The sequence below is a fragment of the Hydra vulgaris genome, chromosome 12, assembly GCF_038396675.1.
Source record: "Hydra vulgaris chromosome 12, alternate assembly HydraT2T_AEP".
Taxonomy (NCBI): domain Eukaryota; kingdom Metazoa; phylum Cnidaria; class Hydrozoa; order Anthoathecata; family Hydridae; genus Hydra; species Hydra vulgaris.
The window spans coordinates 32,583,879-32,610,063 of NC_088931.1; the positions used below are offsets into that span (position 1 = coordinate 32,583,879).

Genomic DNA, 26,185 nt, shown 5'->3' on the forward strand with positions numbered 1-26,185 from the left:
CATCCTAGGCAGGAAACAATGTAACACAGGTTTACATTTACGCCAATTTAACAGATGAAGAAGGGGTTTGCAGCTGGTTGGAAGAATTATTCTGATTACCCCTAAAGTCTTTGCCTAGAAGGCCTCCTACATGACAGTAATAGAATGCAGTTAACATCTGCCCAAATGAGTATTTTTATCGAGACATCATTTCTAGCCTTAACTCAAAAAAGAGCCCCAAGGCACAAGATTTTTAAGTGGAGTTCATTTCTCCTAGTCTTTGCTTAAAAAAGTACTTAAAGGCAGCAGGGTATGAGGCAGGTAATAATGAGTTACATAATACCAGTAGCAGGGTGATTGTGATGATCCTGAACCTCAATTGACCTGGATTAATTAAAAGAACTACTACCTGAAAACAGTACCTTAAAATATTGGGCATGATATTTTGAAAATAGACTAGGAAGTATTACATCTAACAAAATACTAGAGAATAGGGAGAGAATAGGTTTTATAGCTGAAGTGTCTAGTTAGTTAATGAGCTCACACTGCATCAAAACGGATTTAAACAGAACATTTAAACATTTAAACAGAACACATACTTACATAAAGTAACTTACAAGTGAGTAAACACCGCACTAGAGGTTCATACAAAACACAAACATACATATATAAAGTAACTTACGGGTGAACCAACACCGCAAGAGGTTCAGACAGAACACAAACATATAAACATAAACCGACAGAACACAAACATACAGACAGCAATTACGGGTGAGTTAACACCGCACCAAAGGTTTAGACAGAACACAAACATACGTATAAAGTAGATTACAAGTGAGCTAAAACAGTAACTAAGGCATCTCCAGCTATATAATAGACACACACACACAAAAATAAATTTTTTTAATTTATACATATGTACATATTACTATAGGCATGACCGACTTTAAATAGTTTTGATGACAGGAGGCACACTCCTTTGCTTAGAAAACGAATCCCAAAAGGCAGCAGGACATCGGACAGGTTGCACTGAATTACATGTTACCAGTAGCAAGGTGATCATGAAGACCATACACCTGACCTGACACACTTACTCAAAGCGCTTGCCACGATCATCTATGATCTCATTTAAAAAACTTGTTTCTAATGGTATAAAAGATAAAATATTAAATTTGTTCAATAGTTATTTACCTAATTGCAAACAATAATTTTTAAATGAAAACTCCGCATGGATCCATACTTGGATCACTTCTCTTAATATATTTAACATAACATTGATCTTAATAATATTTCAAACTAAGCAACCATAATCTTTTCGGATAATACAAACTTAGTTTTATTGAATGAAAATATAAATATGCTTTTCAATAACGTAATAAACTAGCTTAAAAAAGTTTTTGATTGGTTTAAAAAAAAAATGTTATCTCAAAACACTGATAAAACTAAATGAACACTCTTAAATCTATGCTAAAAATAAAACGTAGATTTGCCACCTCTGTTTCCTTATCTTTTTATCCACATGAGGTTAAATTTGATTTTTTTTATCGACATCATTAAAAGAAAAAAAATTATAAAATTCTATTTAAATATAAATCTATCTTGGAGAAACCTCAAAGCCGCCGTGGGACATTGGTTAGAGTGGTTCCTGAGCCCGTAATTATTAATGACGCATGTACAGCCATATGGAGTACCTAAATAACTATAAAAAAAAGATTGATAAAAAAACATTGATAAAATACATTGATAAAATACATTGATTGTCATTAATGTTCTCATCAAAAGTTATCAAACCCATTGGTATTATATGCAAACAACATAACACAACTATATTATTCATTTATTCATTGCCGTATCAACTTCGCAAATACCGTATGGGGTAGCACTCATAAAAAAAACCCTCAAAAAACATAAATCTCTTTATCATTATATGAAACACGCAGCTCGCTTAAAAAATTTTAAAAACCATTTTACACTCTAAGCCATTGTTTAAAGAAGTAAATCTTTAAATATTTACTAATTAAACTTCTATATAATTTTATGCTGCATGCCTTATGTTTAAATGTAAAAAAAATAAATAATCTACTTGTGTATTCCAAAATCTTTGTATTGTAAACCCTAAAAATATGATTTACGTGCTGATATTACTGTATTGTTTAAAAATAGCAAAATACATATTTATTACTACACAAAACATAGATACAGGTATCCGTATGTTCGCGTTTAGGTCATGGATCCAAAAATGATCTAGTGCAAAAATCTGGTTAAATTGTTTTAATATTTCAATAAAGAGAGCTACTTTATATTAGCCTTATATGACTATTTGTAGCTGTTTCTTTGTTAAGCTGAAACATCTATATATATATATATATATATATATATATATATATATATATATATATATATATATATATATATATATATATATATATACATATACATACATTATTAAATGTGGCGTAACAAGGGTTATTACCGCCTGGGGCCTAAATAGCAGAAAGACGCATTTTAAAAGTAAATACTTTTTTTAGAAAATCGGCTTTCTACAATAAAAATAAGCTTTTTGTATTTGTTTCTTTTTTTTCTCTGATGCCCCTTCAATGTTTGAGCTAGGGGCAAAAGCTGCGTTGACCCCCGTCTGGCTACACTACTGATTATTAAAACTAATTTTTTACATAAAATCATATTATTGAACTTAATCGAGGAATTTCAAATTTGCATTCATGATTTTGAAATGATTGCGATTTGAGAAATACGCAAATTAATACTTTTACATTTGTCAAAAAATGATCACGCAAATTTTCGAAATTATAGAATAATATTATTTTTCCCTTTAGTTTTCACAGGGCTGAGCTTCATGCGGATTCCATCATGGTTTCAATCAGATTTGGGAAGCGCTATACTTGTTAATAAAATTTCTTAAGTTACGCAATTCTGTAAGCTTTGAACCCTGTAAGCTTGACAATTGTATGATTGGATAACATGTGGAATTCACATGAAGAGTTTCAGCCATATAGTTATTATAATTTTGGTTATTATACAATGTTACAAATAATATAATTTTTTTATAATTTAATGTTAATATATGATATAAATTGTTTTGAGTTAGGTTGGAGGTGTTTTCCGTCATCCTCACAGGTGATATTGATCGCCCATCGCTATACTGATCAAAACTTTATAAGCCCTGTTAACGAACTGTATCAAGTTAGTTTAAACAACTTATAAATTATATACTTAGCGCAAATAATTTACTTTACATTGATTGAATATATCGAACAAAAAATAACTATTTTTATGCACTAACCTTTTTAAAATGATTTTTAAAAATGCATATAAATAATGGGTTTTTTTGATTCTGTTCAGCAATAATGGTAATGTATAATAGGTAATTAATTTGTTATTTACTCAAAGTACATTTATTGAACATATGCATTATAAGTTTCTAAGATAAGCAGTTCTAAGATTTTCTTAAAAAAGTTGCTAACTTTTTAAAATACATTCTGTTTCTTTAATCTTTATTGTATATTACTGAAAATGTAGTTTTCCGAAAATAACAACAAATTGATCTGCAAAATACTGTTTTTTCTTCTTGCCATTGTAATTATTATTAATTAAAAGAGTCAATACTCTCCCTGAATAAAAATTCAACTAGAAAAAGGTGAAAAAAGAAGTTTTTCGACTCATTATTGAGAAACGATTTTTTTTCTTCATATTTATAATTTCCCTGGTTTTGTTTTTATTTTTGTTTTTAATTTTGTTGTACTGGAGCTATAATAAATTAATATTAAAGTTTTGTAGTTATGGTATAAAAGTTTCTTAGTCAAGCTATAATAATAAAGTTTCTTAGCTATAATATTAAAGTTTCCTAATCAAGCTATGATAATAAAGTTTCTTATATATAATATTAAAGTTTTTTGGTCAAGCTATGATATCAAAGTTTTGTAATTATGATGTTAAAGTTTCTTAGTCAAGCTATGATAATAAAGTTTCTTAACTATGATATTAACATTTTTTAGTCAAGTTATAGTTTAAATTTTTATAGCGAAGATGTTATCTGCATTTGAAAAGGTAAGTACGGCAGACTTTTTTTCATATAAAAAAAATGTTTGTTGTACATACATTTTCAAATGCAGATTATGTCTATGCTAAATTATAAATTTGTTTAATTAAAAAGTATTGCTATGCACATTCTTTAACAATGTGGTGCTGATAAACAACAGTGTTTTATCTTTCAATTTATTCTATGATTCATTTGAAGTTGGGTTGATAAAGAAAAAACTGATGAAAAAATATCATTGAATTTATGACACTCAACTTGTTGCTAAGAAATGGATTTTGTCAAAATTTTGCTAAGAAATGGATTTTGTCAAATATTGTAGGGATAAGAATATTTATTACTATGTTGATAAATTATAAAAAAGTATCTGGAAGGAGAAAAATATGGAAAATAAGAAGGTTGCTTTTTAAGATAAATTTATTGCAGCAACAAAAATTTCATTGACTTTTTATTATCTGATCAAACTGTTGATGATATTGAAAAACATAGGATTTTATGTTGTTTACTTAAGGCTTTTGTTAAACATGGAATACATGCATTAAAATAAAACATAATATAGTTTTACTTTAAAAGTGTTACCTTTTGGAAAAAAATACATTATGAATTGTTTTCTTTTAATGTAAGTAATTCCCAAATAACAATCTATTATTAGAAGCATTTTCCTTTCTTGAACTAATAAATATATATGAATTTTAGCAAGATGGAATTATTTCATTAATGGAGACGTTGCACATATCATTTAACAAAGTCCCGCACAGGTGCTTGTTACACAAACTGCAAGCTTATGGCATTAGTGACACCCTGCTAAAATGGATTTAACAATGGTTAACTGGTCAGCTACAGAGTATTATTAGATGGATTAACTTATATGGATTAATCTTAGTGGGTCACAGTGATTAGCTGTGTGTCACAGGGCTCGGTTCTCTGTCCACTACTTTTTATCTTATTAATGATTTGCCAGACACCATTGTACACCATATAAAATACTCTGATAATATTACCAATGATGGTAAAATTATCAGAGTCATCAAATTGGTTGAAGATACCACCCTTCTTTAAGCTCACATAGATGAAATAGTTGACTGGTCGCACAAGTGGCTAATGCCTTTTAACACCAACAAATGCTGAGTTATGCATGTTGGACACATTAACAAGTCAACACACTCATACAAAATGACATAGCCAGATGGAACTCGTTGTACATTGAAAGAAACGTTAGTTGAAGGAGACCTTGAAATTATTGTTTCCAATGATTTTCAAAAAGCTCAAAACTCAAGTCGAAACAGCAGTCTCAATTGAGAAATAAATTACAATCTCTGTGCACACTACTTTAAACAATTTGTATCATAACTTTCTTGACCAGCTGCTTTGCTGGCTAACCTGGGTCAATATAAAGGGGCCTGATGTAGCTCTCCTTCATTGGTTTAGATTACATTTACACTAAAAGATGTACATAAAATTGCTTTTGCATTATTTAATATAAGCATGGTAGGACATGGATTATGTACACTTGTATTTATATAGACTTTATACTAATTTTGAAATATATATATATATATATATATATATATATATATATATATATATATATGTATATATATATAAAGAGAGAGAGGGTCTGTTCTAGGAAAAGAATTTAGGTGACAGTACCCCTCATGCAGTGCCCACATTTCTAATATATATACATATGTATATATACCTATCTATATTTATTATTATTGGAAATTTAGCCCCTGATGTGTATATATATATATATATATATATATATATATATATATATATATATATATATATATATATATATATATATATATATATACATATAATTGTATATATAATTGTATATATAATTATATGTATATTTTATATCTACATAACATATATATATATCTATATAATTATATGTTATATTTCAATTATATAACATTAATAATATATATGTTATATATATATATATATAAATATATATATATATATATATAAATAGATATATAAAATATATATATATATATAAATATATATATATATATATATATATATATAAATATATATATATATATAATATATATATATAAAAAATATATATATATAAATATATATATATATAAAAATATATATTTATATATAAAATATATATATATATATAAAATATATATATACATATATATTAGGGTGTCCCAAATAACAACATTTTTGAAAAATATATGCAGAGACCCCCTTAATGTGTTCTATCTAATACTAAAACACTAGATTTAAAATTTTTTTGAATAAAAAATACTTTAAGGGAATCCTCAAGACCCTCGAATATTTAAAGGGTCCCTAATATTTTCAAAAAAAAAGTTTTTCAAAAGTATGTCAGCCTGGTACCCAAATAAAGCGAAATTATATAAAAATTTCAAAAATAGTGTAGATTTCAAGTAAAGAATTGTTATTTTTGGTTTTATTACATGAAAAATTATGTTTTTTAACAAAAAAACAAAAAAAATGCATTTTTTATGTATTTTTATGACAATTTTGATAAATAAGTTTAGATTTTTTCAAATTAAATATTATTTTCGAAATTTTTATATAATTTCGCTTCATTTGAGTACCAGGTTGACATATTTTGAAAAAAAAAATTTTTGAAAATATTAGGGACCCATTAAATATTCGAGGGTCTTGAAGGACCCTTTAAAATATTTTTTATTCAAAAAAATTTTAAATCTAGTGTTTTTGTATTAGATAGAACACATTAAATGGGTCTCTGCATATATTTTTCAAAAATGTTGTTTTTTGGGACACCCTAATATATATTATATATATATATATATATATATATATATATATATATATATATATATATATATATATATATATATATATATATATATATATATATAATTGTATATTATGTAATTAAAAAGATTTGTATATTAATCTTTTTTTTAATAATTTATTTTTAATAAAGTTTTTTATTAAATTGCACATTTTTAATAGTTTTTACTCACTTTGAGATAGTTTAAAAAGCTTTTTACATGGAAGAAGAAATACCTATACACATTACACGTCACCATGCTGGGACAAATGATGAAGATATGATACTTCAGAGTAAAAGTAATCCATATGATGATTTGTGGCAATATAAATCAGAGGCAGATGATTTAAATAAATATGATGACTTTCACACTATTGACTGGTCCAGAGATCGCATGAGAGATAGAATGAGATATCGAAAGGTTGAAAAAATGAAACACGAAGGAACTCGAACTGAAAAAATTAAAGTTAGATTAAAATTTATTTTTACATTTATGTTGTAAAATGCATTTATATTTTGTCTTTCTCATGCAGTATACATTTTAATTTTGATACAAATAAAAAGTTTTGTTAAAAGCAAAATGACCTAGTTTATATATTTTTTTAAATTCATGAGGTAAAAGTTCTTATTGCAAAAAAGACACCCGTCTAATAGTAATGCAATAGTGGTGCATTGGTATATCTCTTACTTTGTAAATAAAAATTTCTGAGTTCCCTACCCACCACCTACCTGGTAATACCGTTATTAACTTGTTTCTCCACGCAGCAGATTTGTTTGTCAGAGTTCAAGCAATTCCAGGAGACACATGCGGTTTTCTGTTTCATTAGTGCACAAAAATTTTTTTTATAAGTCAACTTGGTCATGATCGTTTGCAAGTTTTATATATTAGGTGTTCAAAAAGTTTCAAAAATAAAGAAAGCAAAACTAACAAAATAGTAAATTAGAATAAATTTATTTAAAAACAAAAATTAAAAAAAATTTGTTAATTTAAATAATTTGTGCACTGTTTTTATTTTCGTTTCTTCAGGTTGGTTGTTATTTTCAGCAATTAAATTGGATATAACAAATCAAAAAAAAAAAACAGTTTTGTTTTTGTTGTTGACATTAAAAAGACTGATTTACCTATATTTTATTTGTTTTCTTAAAGAGGATAGCTAAAATAAAAATTGCTATCTTTTTTTTAAATCAAATGCAGGTGACTTTAAATTAAAAGAAATAGTTTTTCATTTTATTTTCTGTAATTAATTTTATTAGTAAATGTTTCAAAATATTTTCATGATTTTTAATCGAATTTCAAAACCTAACAATTTAATTTATTTTTGTATTGCATTTGCTCATTTATAATTTCTTCACACTCAAACTTGCTGAGAACTGCTCCTTCCTTTAAATTGTAGTATTTTTGTTGTTTGTATCCATCAAAACACTATTAATATATAGGAAAACTAATTTTTTTTTTTGCACTTGTTTGTCAAGCAATTTCTCAAAAGTGAATGAATAAATCAAAAAATCGATCATGTTTTCTCTGCTGTGGCTGACAAACAAAACATTTCAACAATATATTTTGCAACTTCAAAGACTGCTAGATCTTTCTGGTGACCAACAATGTTCCAATAATTCTTTGTTTTGGAATATCTGCGCATACAAAGCGAAAACGCGCAACGCATTCCTAAGTAACTCAACTCATCAAATATATTTTGCATTGTTAGAAGGTATATTGCGTCACTCGCGTCTTTTCAAGTACCGCATTATAATTAAAGTTATTTTATTAACGCATTAAAAATCATACAAACAGTTTGTTTTTTTCTCACTATAACAAAAGTTACAGTTAATAGAATCTAAGTTCTTATTTAAAAAATCATTTTTATTATTTTTTTCAAATATGAACTAAATTTTATTTTGAAAAAAATATTTTTTTCATGAAACGTAAAATAATGTTTGTTTATTTTCTTATGATTTTACAGTTGGTTTTTGGTTATTTTATTAACTGTTATTAAACTTTTTCTTATTTAATATGTGAACTCATTTTAATGTTTTTAAACAAGAAAGAGTTTTTTTTTTGTTGTTTATCAGTTACCGATAACATATTCGTGATCATAATTTATTTTCATAAATTAAACGAACGTCATTAAAACTTTACGTTATTGAATTAACAATAAACAAAATATCTTATTAATAAAATATTTACATCAAAATAAATCGTACATTTTTTAAACTATTATGACTAAAAATAAATTTTATATTTAAAAGAAACTTATATATTTTATTCCTTAAGATAAAACTTAAAACACTTAATTTTTTTTAACTAATTTTTAACAACAAAAAAAAAATTATTTAACAAACTGTTTCTTTAACAAAAAATCTATTAGTTCACAATTGCGGTTAAATGCTTTTACTTACGACTTTATTTCTTCTGAATAAACCTCAAGTTAACGACAATCAAAAGACAATTTAAATATTCTAAAAGATATAAGTTTTTGCGTAGCGCAAAACTGCTGAACGCGTAGGCAAATCGCCTTTTCGCAAGCAAAATGCGAGCTGCGTAACGCTTCTTAACAAGGCCTGATATATATATATATATATATATATATATATATATATATATATATACACATTACTTTTCATAATTACTAGCAGAAAGCAACCCGTAATATGGGTTATGGTCGGTCTGTTACATAATTCATTTATAGTGGCTTTTTTCCACAACTTAAAGTTGCGAAACCTTAACAAATACCCTTTTAGAAAAATGCCTTCAAATTGATAAAATTAATCCATCTGTAAAATTGACATAAAAAGTATGAGGAGGTAAAATAATTTACCAATTATTATTTAACATTATTTTAGTAATTTACAACTGACATAGGTCATACCAATGTAAGGCAGAACCATTTTCCTCAACATTCCTAAGTTCAACACAATACGTTTTAGTTATTAACACAAAATAATAACACTTCATCATCTTTAAATTAATGAAAATATCAACTAAATTCTTGTAATACTTTTTATAACATGAACTTTAAATAATTATTAAGATTAATATGAAGTTAACTTATTATACAGGAGTTATTAATTTTTTGGTATCCCCTTGATTTTTCTTTAAAAAAAAAATTGTTATCTTAAAAACGTTAAATGCACACAACTAAATAAATTTAATAAAAGTAACTTAGTTTGTTATAAATAACTAAGCAACTGAGTACAAATACGTTTCAAACAAAAAAAAATTTAATATACGATCAAACATGTGTATAACAAATTTAAAAAAATATGTTAACTTTGATCTTTTATATTGCATTAATGTGTCATATGACAAACCTAAAATAAAAATTGTAACAGATAAGTAGATAAAAAGAAAAGAAAAGAAAATAACTGGAAAACAATTTACCTGTTTTCGGTAACCTGTTGTCATACTTCAGTTGCTTTTATGATGCAGCTTGTCAGTGTTGTTTAATAACGCTATCTTATGTTGGCTTTTAGTAAACTTTAGTTTAATTTAAAAGACATCACAATAGATTTAAAATATTTTAATTAAAAAGCAAAATAAAAAATGCTTCAAGGAGCCAAATTATAAACATTAAAGGTAAAAAAATCAAGTTGAGATATAACGGGGCTTGTGATGAAGAAAATCGTCAAGCGTGTTATATTGCGCTCGTAAAATTAGAATATGTTTTCATAGAGCATGATTATGTGCGCTCAAGATAACGTCGGCGAGCGCGATTATGAAAATTGCTAAAGGCAATGCTCATAAAAAGCTTTTTATTTTTTATATCTTTTTTTATTTGTTACATAATTCTTTCGTCAAAAAATGTTTGAATTAGTATCACACTTATGAAACTGCTTCAACGAAGTAGATTTTTATACTTCTAAGCTTCTTGTATATTGAAAAAAATTATATTAAACAAAAACGCAACTTCTTATTGATTTAGTATTGAAGTATAATTTAGTGACTTAGTTTTGCTTCGTTGTTTTGATATATGTATTTTAAAATGTTATGCTGTAAACTTAATTAACGGTTAATGGTTTTTATATTTCTTGATATTTTTTATTCAAATTAATTATTTAATTTTTTTAGATACCTATGTATCTATATTATAGCTATATTCTATCAACTTTCCATTTAATAAAAATGTTGACATCATTACTTTGTTTCCATTTCGAATGTCCTTGATTGCGAACATTCTAAACAACAGAATCGTTTTAAATTTGAGTTAAAATAAATAATTGTTAATAAAAAACCTATACTATGAACAAAAACTAATTTTAAAAATTACTCTATTATTAATATTTATTTTTATTATAAACGATGTGTGGAATATTACAAACAATAAATCAAGTAAATCTTACTTGATATTTTCTTAAGATTAAAAATACTCAGCAGTTTCAATTTTCTTATAATGGTTTTCTAATTTTCTTTTCTTATTTTATTTGCGCATTTTTGTATTTACATTGTGTTTCCACGTGCACATTCCATTATTGAAATTAGTGACTATTAACAACTTCAAACTGCTCATTCATTATGTTAGTGCAAAAAAGAAAGACGTAGTGCTTTTTATTATTTATATCAGTGCTTTGATAATGGAATATCTTTAATAAAAAATCTTTTAAATCTTTTATGAAAATAAAAAAATAATCCTGAACTATTGGATGAGCGTTATTTATACGCTCGTCATAAGCTGAACAAGCGTTGTTTATCGCGCCTAGAATGTTTAAAAATACCGTTTACGGGCGCGTTTTACGAGCGAAGCGCAATCGCGCTCGCTTCATCACAAGCCCTGATATAAATATATTGCATTTATATAGCTAAATATATTGTCTTGGCTTATAGTAAATTTTAAAAGTAGCGAGAAGACATTTACAACCTTTTGGTTGCTGTTTTTTCTTCGGTGTCTCCCAACACCTCGGTATGAGAAAGGGGGCTCGTCCATACCGCCAATACTACACCACTTATTAAAGGACCTCTCCGAAAGAGGCCCTGGGTGTTAAGAGCGATAATTTCTGTAGTGCTCAAACGTTAATGAATCTATAATTAAAAATAGAAGAATATAATAAAAATTATTAATATTTGCAATTTTATTTAATCAAAATATAAAGCATAACCTCACCATTTTCACAGGATAAAAAGGATGCTAAAAAATTAAAAAAAAAGAGAGTAAATTAAAAAGGGCTTAACATTTGAAAAATTTTATTTTAATAAAAATATGAGTAAAACATGAACAGTTAAAAAATGTTTTTATTATTTTTTTACATATTTATTAAATAATTCTTTCACCTATTGCACATATAATATATACCATACATAATATATACCATACATAATATATACCATACATAATATATATACCATACATAATATATATACCATAACATATATACCATACATAATATATACCATACAAAATATATAAAATATAAACACGGCTTACCAGTTATGCTTTTACCAGACCCTAAAGACAAAAAAATATACCTCAAAATGATCGATAAAATAATATTTACATATAAATAAATATATAATTATAATTTTTTTACCTATTCCCCTCATTTCCTCCATAAAGTTGTCTAAAGTAAGAAAAAAGATAATTGAAGCTAAAACTAACTAAAAATAACTATAAACTAAACCAAAACTATAAACTAAAATAAACTTTAAATCTTTATATCAGTACCTCAGAAACCTTTTTAGTTTTTTCAGTATCTACACAGAGGTATAAAGACTGTTGTCCTATGACAATGTAAAACAAAGTTAGGTCAATATAAAAGGTCTGGTGTCTCCACAATTTTCAAAGGAAAAACGTCTGTTGTCCAGAAACAACTTTTTACTTTTTTCATTTTTTTTTTGTCAAAATTATATTTCATGTGCCTTAAGACAAATTAAATAAAACACAAAAAAAGTTACATAAATTTAGGACTTCCTACATAAGTTGATGGCAAAACACTCCTTGGTCTAACATTATGATCATTTCCAAGGTTGTTTATATATTCATGTAAGGCATCATTCTGCTCGCTTCTCAGTTTGTTTTGATTATTTCTGATGAAAGCAAGGCGCTGGCCTTCAATTTTAGCATACGCATCAACAGCATATTGTTGAAACAGTTTTTTTTGCCATAAAAGAGTGAAGAAAAAAATTGTCTAACCAAAAGTTTATAATTGTAATGCTGAGATAATGTATAGTGATTTCTAACCAATGTAGCACGTTCAGGGTTGTGAACCAATTGATTATGCCAACCAGCATCACCCCTTGGAAGAAATAGAGGATAGACCATAGGATTTAAGTTGGCAGACATACTTGATATAATTTTAAGAGGATGGGGTTTTGGGTAAATAACAACTTCCCTGGAAGCAGGTAGTGCACCATCTTCACCAACAAATACAACTGCAACTTCATTATGTGAAGGGAGATTATAGCGATGTCTATCTTGCCCTGCAAGTAAAGACATTTTTACAACTGACACTGAGCGAACTTCTATAGCTGCTCAATGAATTTCTTCATCTTCCACTTCAGCCATGTTTTTAAATGCAAAAGCAAATGGGTTTTCTTCACTAATAATAGTTTGCAATTGAAACATTAAATCATTTAAGAAAAGATCATTACCATATTGTTGCATTCTAAAATATACTGCTGCAAGTGGATCATAGATGTATAGTTGACAATATGAAAAACTTCACCACATATTCTAAAACATGGCGACCCATGTTTCATGGGTTAAACTATATTAACTTTAAATGAAGCAAAAGAAAGACAGGCATTATAATTTCTAATATATTTTAAAAAATTTAGATTAGCGTTTTCATCTGCATAATTTCCTTCAAATAAATCTTCTAAATCTTGTAGAAATAGTGAAGGTTGCGACAAAACTACCTTTCCATTATAACATTATAAAAAATGTGTTTCATCAGAAAATTTCTTAGCACCACAACAGGGTTCATGGCACTCAGGGAAAACCTGGAAAACCAGGAAAAAGTTTTAAAATTTAGAAAATCAGGGAATACCTGGAAAAGTAAGGAAATTTTTCTTGAAAATCTTTAATATCAGGGAAAACTCAGGGAATATTTTTTATTTTAATATTTAGATTAAAGTTACTTTGCAGTATCCAGTTTTTGAATCTTTTTTAATATTGAAAGTTGCTCACTACAGTGGTTTTATAACATTTATAATATATAGTAGCTATATGTTTAGATAAATGGATTACTGTAGTAACTATATGTTTGGGAACAAGGATTCAGTTGTGAAAGTAATATATCTTTCAAAATAAACAGGGAAAAATATATACTTTCCAATGCACGAATCAGGGAAAAAATACTTAAAAATATAGAAAAATCAGGGAAAACTCAAGGAAAAAAATGGATTTTTAAAACTGCCATGAACCCTGCACAATGCTAACAAATATAATTCATTTCTCCTAAATAATTATTATCTAGAATAGTATTACTTCTTGCTATACAATGCATTCTTTTGTATCTAGCAGCATATTTAGTATTTTGTTGACTATTAATTTCATCTCGCCTAAGCCTATCTCTTTCATTTCTGCAACGATTATTTACAACTCGCCTAACCACGCTCTTCTCGTTTGGGTTTGAATTATTTTCTGCTTGCCGAGCAGCATTTCGTTTTGTCAATTATTAATTTCATCTTACCTAAGCTCTTTTATTTCTGCAACGATTAACTTGCCTATTAACATTTCCATTTTCTAAACTAATATCTGCTTCTAGCCTAATATTAAAACTTTACTTTTAATTAAAAGTAGTAACAAAAAATCTTAAAAGAATCTTGAAGATTTTGATCTCTTCTATATAATTTTTTTCTACTCTAAATAGCACACACAAATAATTTTTTTATATAACTAACTGTCATACAATATATTATGCCATACAAATAAATTATACAATAATCTTAGGACTTCAAAAAAAGTATATATAGTATATATATATCAGCTAGGAGATGTTTAAAAAAAATTAACTGCTAAATTTTTATATTTAAAAAAATTAATCTGATTAAATAATTTTTTTTTTTTTTTTAAACATCTTCGCTTCCAACAAGGCTGCAAGCAGCCACTAATTAAAGTTGAAAGTTACTGAAAGAGAAAAGATAAAGATTGTAGAGCAAGATAACGATTGACGGATGACTTAAAAGATTGCAAATTATATGATTCAGGAAAGCAAGATGAAGGAAGCGAATTCCAAAGAGCTGATGTTCGAGGAAAAAAACTAGACAAATAAGAGTGTTTGTAGCACTTAGGAACAGTCACAGAAAAAGGATGACACTTAATTGAATGACGAGTAACACGAGAATGAATTTTAGTAGATGGCACAAGAGACGCTAGCTCTTTAGAGCAGTGCCCATTATAGTATTTGTAGAAAAGAGAAAGAGAAGCAACATTACGACGATGTGATAATGGTTGGAGGTTGGCTGCAAGAGCAGGTCCAACCATGTTTACAATACGTTTTTGTACCTTGTCTAAAAGAGAAAGGGCATCATTAGAAGATCCGCCCCAGATATGGCAACAATATTCCATACAAGGCCGGATTTGAGATTTATAGAGATAGAGAATAGAATCCGAAGTAAGAAAGTGACGAGCTCGATTAAGAGATGCAACCTTAGCAGATGCTAATTTTGCAACTGATTTGATATATGGTTTCCAAGAAAGATTGGAAGTAAGAGTTAGTCCTAAAAGATAAAGAGTAGGTGACTCATCGAGTACATCACCGTTCATAAATATAGGAAGATCTAAGTTATTGCGATAACGATTAGCTGAAAAAAATTGAGTTTTATCTGAATTAAAGTTCACCAGCCACTGTGGGCCCCATGCTGTAGCAGAAGTGAGATCTTTTTCAAGCTCAAATGCCCCCTCCAAGCAATCAGGGAGTGTTGGTTTTCTTATCACGACAAGAATAAATGGTAGTATCATCAGCAAACAATGCCACCTTAGATGTGAGAATATCTGGAAGATCGTTAATGTAAATTAAAAAGAGTATAGGGCCAAGGATAGAACCTTGAGGAACCCGATACACCATAAGAAGAAAGCTTATGGAGAAGACCAGCATGCCAAACTTTATCAAAAGCTTTTGAAATGTCAAGAGCGATGGCCTTAACCTCTCCACCTTTATCTAATGTACGATAAAACCTGTCAGTTATTACTGTTAGCAAATCAGCTGTAGAACGAGAAGATCGAAATCCATAGTGATGGTCAGAAAGTAAGTTATTAGATTCAAGATGAGAAATTAAGTGTTTGTTAATTAAAGATTCAAAAACCTTGCTTATGATAGGAAGAAGACTTATGGGACGGTAGTTAGATGAATCAGATCGCTCTCCAGAACTTTTGAAGGTAGGGATAACAGATGCCGCTTTCCAGCAGGCTGGAAAGCAAGACTCTGATAAGCACTTGTTGAATAGTTTTGAGAGTATAGACGACAGCTTCAGAGAACACTTCTGCAAGACAATAACAGGTATGTTGTCCGGGCCACAAGCTGTAGAAGAGTCTAGGCAGGAAATCGCTTTAGATACAGATGCTGGAGTGATATGAATGTCAAGCAGTAGATCAACCTGTTTGTTGGCAATATCAGGTAGAACGCAACTAGTGGAATCAAGAGATGATATTGATGAAAAGTTTTTAGCAAACAATTCGGCTTTGTCTTTAGGTGAGGTGACAAAGTCTGAACCATACAAGAGAGGTGGAATTATAGATTTGCCCTTATTATTGATATTATTAAAGATTCTCCAGAAGTCACAAGAGCCTAATTTTTGAGATGAGATACGAGATTTCATGACCTGAGAATAGCGGGTTTTGGCGTTAGACAAAACCTTTTTACAATTGTTTCTAGCAGTAATAAACAGACGTCTGTTTTCTGAAGAATTGTTTTGCTGATAAATATGGAAGTAACGGTTTCGATTGGCAATCGCAGCAGCACAGTGTGAGGAAAATCATGGAGGAGAGTGAGGCTTGACCTGGAATCGTCGAGAGGGAATAAAAGATTCTATGCCAGCCTGGATCCACGAAGTTATATAAGAAGCACATTTGTCGACAGGAAGACGAAAGATTTCTACCCAAGAGCCATCACGAAGAAAATCACGGAAAGAATCCCAGTCAGCTTTACTGTAGTTGAAAGAGGTTCGATATTAGGGGGATTCAGGTGATGAAGAAGAATGAGATATTAGTTTTAGAGAGATCAAACTGTGATCAGAAGCACCTAAGTGTGAATGTGGAGAAACTGAGCACTGACTAGGATCAGAAACAAGACATAAGTCGAGTAGAGAAGGTAAATGATTCAGGTTGTCTGGAAAGCGAGTTGGAAAGTTGTCTATTTGAGTTAGGGATTGAGAAAGGCAAAAGTTGTGGGCTTTAATGCCTGCAGAATCACTGACACTAGAGCCAAGCCATTCAGAGTGGTGAGCATTAAAGTCACTGACAACAACTATATTAGCTGATGGATAAAGAGCGAGGGCTTGGTCAATATGATCAGAAATAATGTCAAAAAGAGTGCAGTCTTGAGATAAAAGAGAGCGATATAGAACAAAAAGAAAGGCAACAGAGTGAAGTGGTGCTAAGCAAAAGCACATGAAAGAATAGTCTGTGGATTTAAACCTAGTTTCACGACAAACGGGTGAATTCTTTTGAATGTGAATGCCCAGGCCAAGCATGTGACTATTGGAGTCTTTACGAATTAGAGGAAGATAACCATCAACACTAAGATCACAAGATGAGACTGCTGAACTCAAATTAGTCTCACAAAGAGCAAGTAGGTCTGGTGAACTTTGCAAGAGATATGACTCAACAGAAGAAAAGTTACTTTGAAGACCACGAATATTAGTGAATGATAGGTTTAGAGAACTTGGTGATGATGATGGTTTTTTGTGTTTTATAGTTTTTGGTACTTTATTCATTTTTAGATTAGATTGAAGATCTTGACTCAAAGCATAGATAGTACTCAGAACACTGCTTAATATCCCAAGCAATTGCCTCATTACTATTAATAAAACCTAAGCCGTAACAAAGGGCTCTAAATGTGGCCTCCGCAATGCACACCAAAAGTACAAACAGGGACACCATCCATGCGCAGCATGGCACTGTTAATACTCTGATGTTTTTCAGCTGTTGATGGTATCAGCCTCTCTGAGAGCTACCACAGAGTTCGGGAAACCTGACTACCAGCCGGCCTCAGAACCATAAAACTGAGTTTTAGAGCTGTACCCTCATTAGGAGATAATAGAATGAGTTGCCTAGTCATAAAAACAGAGACACAAGCAAAACCCATGACTTGAGTCAAGAAGATCCAGCATTCAACATCCTAAACTGGAAACAATGTATTAAAAATACATCTGTGCCAGCCTAATAGATGGAGAAGAGGTGCGAGGCTGGTCAACTGATAGATTCTGTTTACCCCTTAAGTCTTTGCCTAGGAGGCCTTCTACAAGACAGTAGCTGGGTGCATTTAACATCTGCCCAAGATGAGTATTTTTATCGAGACACCATCTCTAGCCTTTACTCAACCAAGAGCCCTAAGGCAGGGGGTGTTTTAAATCGGAGTTGGCATCTCCTAGCCTTTGCCTAAAAAGGCGTATCCTACAAGGCAGCAGGACATGAAGCAGATTGTACTGGGTTACATGTTACCAGTAGCAGGATAACCTGATCTGACAGTAAAGTAAATTAGCTAATAAAAATAAAAAATATTGTTAAAAACCTGCAATTCTAATAATAAACATACTGCTAACACAGAAAAGTTGAAAAAAAACGTTGTAAACCCTTTTTTACAAACTTCAATATTATTTCTTTAAAAAATTATTAGTAAATGTTTTTAAAAAATTCATAAAACTTTACAATATTTTGTTCTTCTATACCATATAAATACATCATCTGATAAATCTAAAATAAAAAATGTATCAAATAAGTAAATAAAAAAGAAAAACATTACATACAAAAAATAAAAATCGATGTACCTTATAGAGAAAAGCTTCATGTTAGCTTTTAGAAAATAATTTACACTGGTACATCATGATTCCAAAATATTTATAGGAAAATCATGTCATGAACAGCGCTAAAGACAAAAATCAAATTGAGATAAAACAAATTGTATATATGACAAAACAATTTGTCTTGGCTTTTAGTTTATAAAATAGTTTGTAACAAAATAATTTGTCTTCGCTTTTAGTGAATGATTAAAAGCAGTGAGATCTAATAATCAAATTACCTATTTATCATTTTTAACAATAGACACCAGCGTGAAGGTAAGCCGAATGTCTATCAACTCAAAAGATTACAAAAAAACAACATCACAACAACAATATGCAACAATAGCACACACTATAAGTTAATATAATATGCATATAACATAACTCAAGTAACATAACATTCATTCTTTTCGTAGAGTAGATATCAATACCCCTGTTTTATTCAGGGAAAGTTCACTATTTGAAGTTCCTTAATCATCTGAAGAGATACTTGCTTTACTGACCTAGGTATAAATGAAAAAAATAATAATATTTTCCATTTGATAAATATTTACTCAACAGTATATATGTACATTCTTTTTGCTTTGTTATCAGGACACCCAACTGTAATCGTCAATAAGTTTCTACCAGAAGACAAAATAAATTGTTCCTCATTGGCAATTTTGTCAGTCTTCATTTTTGCTTTTATTATACTAGATGCAACTTGCTCTGCTTGCAAATTTCTTGTTTGGCCTATTTTTGGCCCTTAGCACCTTATTTTAATTTCAAAAACTCTTTTTTCTACATATAAACTAAAAATACTCTTGAATAAAAACGGTATGATTCAATTGACACGACATAAAACCTGGCGGTCTCTCTGGTCCACTGTGATATATAACTTGAATTGTGCAAACAAAAATTTTAAAAATGGCATGAGAAAATTTAAAAAGATTCGAAGTGAACAAAATATAAATATATATATATACAAACAATACTCTTTACCTTAAGATTTTTTTTCTGTACTTTTTTACTGTAATCCTCATAACAAAATTTAATCTTTACATACAATATTATGTGGCATGTCATCTCAGTGTTAGCACAAAGTTTTAATTTATTTTTCTAAATTTACTAAAAAAGTACAAAAATAGTTCTTAGCATCACAGAAATTTCAAAGTAGTAATAACCAATTTTATGGAAATAGTGTTAGTATAACTTTTTGCATAAAAAACGCATAAAAAATAATAAGGGCTCATCCATTCCCTTATTTTCCTTATAAAAAATAAAACATAAGCTCAATAAAAACAAAACTGCTAAAAAAAAAAAATAAAGTAAAAAGAAAAACTAAAACAAACAAAATGTAAACAATTTAAAAAATTAAAAGGAGTGATCCTTTCTACTTTATATCTAATTAAAATGTAATATATAAATTGTTAAACTATTTTCTATACTTACTTCAATTATAATATGATCTTAACGATAATAATTTGTTTTAATATGATTCTTCATGTAATATTTCTAAACTAATAAATAATAATTAAATTCCAAAAGATAAAAAGTTTTAACTCGCTTGGGAGATCTTTTTCCAATGACTGCGTGCATTTTGAGAACGCACTCTTTCAAATTCAGAAATGCCTAGTAACTAATTAAAACTAGTTTAAAAGCGAAAGCAAAACGACATTAAATGTTAAACGTTAACTCTAGCAATTATATTAAGGTTAGAATGGCATTAACTTTTTTTAATAGTTTTATTTATTTAGATGTTTTGATTAAAATGCTTTAATAAAAATCATAAGAATAATAAAAGTGCTAAACTGGGCAAAACTACATAAAAAATGGACCATCAATGACTGTGAACGTGGACCGACATGTTGAAGTTTTGAATCTTTGGTTTTAAGATCAGATTGTTTGTTTAGAAAAAAAAGTTGTTGAATGTATGATAAAGTTGTGTGTATTATTGACTGTAAAACATGGTGGATGTAGTGTTAGAGTATGATTCTATTTTGGTTGAAATGCCACAGGTGACTCTGTAAAAATAGAGGAAGCAATGACAAAGTAGTTCACTTGTAGATTTAAAAAATCATGCTACATCTTCCCAATCATGGGTTAATGGGAAGCCATTTAATTTTTCAGAAGAAAATAACTTGAAGCTTAAATCCAAAACATACATTTCAAAATATTTTATTAGTTATTTGACTGAGTTCGAGAAAGATCTAATGTTGAATAAAATGGTTTAGCCTCCCCAATCACAAGATCTTTCTCCTATCGGATTTTTATTGGAGGAATTAAAAGTAATATCTAAAACTAATGCCTAATGATGCATTACGCAATAAACACAAACTGGATATTGATAATTTTAAATTTAATTAAAAATAATTCATTGCAAATTGTGGGAAAAGCTGGGAGAAAAATAATAGAAAAGATCAAATGAAAAAAAAAAGTACATTAAAATTATGTTTCTAATTACATATAATAATCTTGAATAACAATGAAATGAATCTCTGGTTAAAAAAGGAAAACTTTTGCACATTTTATATCACTTGCTCATTAAAATCATTACAAATACCGCTAATGTTATTTAGTTAATAATAATGTTACTAACTCTTGTTTGTAGATACTATTTAAACTGAATATTTAATACTTTAAATTGTTTTAAACATTCGTCTTCTTAGTATTAAACAATTTGTTTAATGAAACACTATAAAAATTATTAAATTTACATAAAATAAGATTTTTAATAAATATATCTATTTTTGATAATGCTGTTATAAAAAAAAAAAGCCCAAGCACTCAATTAGTAATTTTTAATTTATCTATAAACCATTCATTTATTTGCGGTTTTCAGAAAAACTTACGAGAAAATAAATAAAATGATTTAGAGAAAAATAAAACAAACTGACTAAGTGCAGATGAAAGAAAAACTGTTCATAGTTAAATACATAATTTATTATATATTATTATAATATTAATAAAATAATATATAAAATTTTTATATTAAAGTTGTAATAAAATAAGAACATTAATCATTTAAGAAAAAAGGATTTTCAACATCCATAAAATGAATAAATGAAGCAAAAAAGTTGATGATTATAGTTTACATCGTTATGTTATGTACGTTACGTGCAATACATTTGCCAACAAAGCAAATTAATGAGTTCAGGGTTGTTAAAGCAGAAAAATTACTGGTTTCTATTAATATGCAATAATTATACAGGTCAACAAAAAAAAAATTTTCTGGTTCCGAGCAAACAATTTGTTTTTTGTATAGCATTTCTCATTTTGATTTCAAATATGCAACTCTTTTTTTACCATCACGTCAAGTTGTAAAGATATTTTGGTTCAAATCTTAAGTATTTAGGGTAAAGTCCCTAATATTGTCGAAAAAAAGTTATTCAAAAGTATGTCAACCTGAGTTTCAAAAGAAGCCCATTTTCATAGAGATTTTAAAGGTTAAAATAACATTTTTAGTCATAACAGGTGGTCTCCATGCTATAGATATCAAAATCGCAAGAATAGAGTTGAGGCATGTAGGGAAAATTTAGCCTTTTTCAGAAATGGACCATGGAGACTATGTGATATTATTAAAGCGGATGAGTCTTGGTTTTATTTGATACAAATTGGACACAAGTCGGCTAACGCTAGTTGGGTTGATGAAGGTGAAAGTCCAAGAACTATAGTAAGATCCGACATATTTCAGCTGAAAAACATGTTCTATACCTTTTTCAAAACATGCAAAATAAATAAGCAAAGTCCTTAAACAGGCACTTAAAATTTCAAATTTCTCCATGATAATGCTTAACCCCATTTGACTCAAACCGTCACATTCTCTAAACCAAGCTGGAATTACAATAATTCGCCACCCACCATACTCACCAGACTTAGCTCTATCCGATTATTGGCTATTCGACTTGATAAAATAAAATCTCGATGACAATACTGACGTCGAAAGTCAAAAAACTTGCATAACGAAGCTACTTCAAAGTATACCCAAGGAATAGAATTAAAAAATGTTTGACAAATGGCTTGAAAAGATGCAACTTTGTATAAATAATAATGGACGTTATTTTGAACATTTAATAAAATAAAATTAAAAATTTTTTTATTTAGGCTACCCTTTGTTTTGATGTGGTTTGTGGTCAGGAAAATTAGTTCAAAATTGTAAACTTAAATAATGTGTTTTAGGGACAGCTCAATTAACTTTACTTTTTAACAGGTCCCTATTAATCTGAAAAAAGAAGTTTTTTCAAAAGTATGTCATGTTGGGTCTTAAAAGTAGCGAAATTATATAAAAATTTCAAAAAAATATTAATTTCATACTACAATTATTATTTTAAATTTAATTGCACAAAAACTATGGTTTTATAACTAGAAATAAAAAAAGTACATTTTTACAAGTTTTTAATAAAAATAAAAATTTTTTAATTTATTTTTTATAAAACAATTATTATTTTTGAAACTTATATATTATTTTGCTTTTTTTGAGTACCAGGTTGACCTACTTTTAAGGAACTTTTTTTTTAATTTTAGGACCCCATTGAAAAGTAAACTTAATTGAGCTGTTACTAAATATTGGAATAATGCTTTGAAACTTTAATGATTTACTTTTTTTATCAATTAACAACATTTAAACATCTAGCCACTTAATTTTTAAAAAAGATTTTTTTTTTTAACTGGTCTAATTTATATATATATATATATATATATATATATATATATATATATATATATATATATATATATATATATATATATATTGGGCCCTGTTAGGAGATTTCGCTGCGTAACAAAAACGCGTAATGCATTTCAAAGTAACTCAACTCAGCAAATATATTTTTGTATTAGAAGTTATATTGTGTCACAAGCGTATTTTCAAGTACCGCGTTATTTTATTATTTTATAAGTTATTTTATTACCGCGTTAAAAATCATACAGAAAGTTTTTTTTTTCACGCTATAACAAAAATTACAAATAAAATCTTAGTTCTTATTTGAAAAATCATTTTTATCATTTTTTTCAAATATGAACTAAATTTTATTTTGAAAAAAATATTTTTTTCATAAAACGTAACACAATATTTGTTTATTTTCTTATAATTTTACAGTTGGTTTTTAATTATTTTATTAACTGTTAATAAATTTTTCTTATTTATTTTGTGAACTCTTTTTAATAGTGTTTTTAAACAATAAAGAGTTTTATCAGTTACCGATAACATATTTCTGATCATATTTTCGTTATTAACTTTATGTTATTGAATTGACAATAAACTTAAAATAAAATATCTTATTAATAAAATATTTACATCAAAATAAATTGTGCATTTTTTAAACTATTATGACAAAAAATAATTTATATATTTAAAAGGAATATATATATGTTTAATTCTTTAAGATAAAATTTAAAATACTTTATTTTCTTTAACTAATTTTTAACAACAACAACAAAATTAATAAACAAAATGTTTCTTTAACAAAAAATCTATTAGTTTAAAATTGTGGCAAAATGCTTTTACTTACGACTTCATTTCTTCTGAATAAACGTCACATAAACGATATCAAAAGATAATTTAAATATTCTAAAAGATAAGTTTTTGTGTAATGCAAAACTGCTGAACGCGTAGGCAAAGCGCCTTTTCACAAGCAAAATGTGAGCTGCGTAGTGCTTCTTAACAAGGCCTGATATATATATATATATATATATATATATATATATATATATATATATATATATATATATATATATAATTTGCCTCATTAGTTTTACTTTCTACATCACTTTTTTAACTATATAATCAGGAATTATCTTTTTCCGGATATATTGGGAAATCCAGATATTTTTTTCAACTTATAGTTTTTCCAAATTTCCAAAAAACCTTCTATAGATGCAAGTTATATAAATATTTTTGCAATACATGTTTTTAAACTTTTTAAGTCATCACCCATAAAAAAAAGCTTATTAGCTCCTCGTGATTTTGACGTTATAAAATTATCTTTATTTTTTATTTTAAGGACATTAACTTTTTTAACTACAGTAATAAAGTAAACTAGCTGTCATGACCCGTAAAATACGGGTTTTAGTAAATCTATTCCACGCCGACCTTTTATATACTTATTTCTTACTTCAATATATTTTAGTAAGAGGTAGAAACATAATTAAATACCTATATATAAAAACTTTATGTTTAATTTTTAAAGCTATAAAATAAATTTTCTATTATATTTAACTTTAAAAAACTTTCAACATTTCGGTAGACATTGCGTAAATCGCTATTTATCAACGAATTTGATCAGTACCAGTCTAAATAATATTTAGAATACCCGCTTGAAATGTGTTATATACCATTGGTATAAAAAGTTTCAAAAAATATGAGATGACTTATTTATTGAGATGACTTACCATGACCCGTATAATTATTACTGAATATAAATATGATACTGGTCATGGTAAGTTTATTCCACACCTACCATTTTAATAATTTCGCTTTATTTTAATAATTTTTAAAAAAGAGCAAAACATAAAAATTTTTGTTATTAGTTAATTTTCAATACTTTACAACTTCTTAACTTGTTAACTTTCAATACTTTACAACTTCTGTAAATTTTTATATTAAAAAAAAAAAAAAATGGGGGCGGGCCTTATAATTTTTTTCTTTAAAAAGTTTCTATTAATTTTTTCAGGCCATCAGCAGCTTATTCCATAAATCATTCTGGTTATTTTTAAAAAATCTGGAAAATTGTTTTAAGGCCTGTCTGCTTAGTAAGTACTGCTAGCTTTGAACCGTGAAATGTAATCCTCCATCATAAAATCCCTTTCATTACTTTGAAATGTACTTAATGTAAGATTTGCAATAAATAAATAAATACAAAAAATAATAATAGAAAATCTCTAAAAAATATCATTTGCTTGAAGTGAAGAAATTTGGAAATATTGAAACTTCTTGAACTATTTTAATTTTTTATATATATTTAATTTTCTAAAGAAAAAAGGTAAATACTACAATGCAGAAAAATGAGTGTATGTATGTATGTATGTATGTATGTATGTATGTATGTATGTATGTATGTATGTATGTATGTATGTATGTATGTATGTATTTAGGAATGTATGTATGTATGTATGTATGTATGTATGTATGTATGTATGTATGTATGTATGTATGTATGTATGAATGTATGTATGTATGTATGAACGTATGTATGTATGTATGAATGTATGTATGTATGTATGTATGTATGTATGTATGTATGTATGTATGTATGTATGTATGTATGTATGTATGTATTTATGTATGTATATATGTATGTATGTATATTAATATATATAAAACATTAAAATATTATTATGGAGAAAACATTCTCTATACAAAAAATCCTAAAAATTTAATGAAAGGTACTAAAATTTATGTTATAACACATTTGTATATTTACCTTTTATTAAAAAAAAACAATAAATT

General features: G+C 27.6%; 1 protein-coding gene across 1 annotated transcript in view; it reads left to right on the plus strand.

Annotated features, from left to right (window-relative positions):
* The first annotated feature begins 6,997 nt into the window (after positions 1-6,997).
* LOC100213803 (H(+)/Cl(-) exchange transporter 5) overlaps positions 6,998-26,185 on the plus strand; it is a 58,598-nt gene continuing 39,410 nt past the window's right edge. The window contains exon 1 of the mRNA XM_065812955.1: positions 6,998-7,293. Within this exon, the coding sequence (XP_065669027.1) occupies positions 7,048-7,293 (246 nt within the window). The 5' untranslated portion in view covers positions 6,998-7,047. The remainder of the gene's footprint in view (positions 7,294-26,185) is intronic.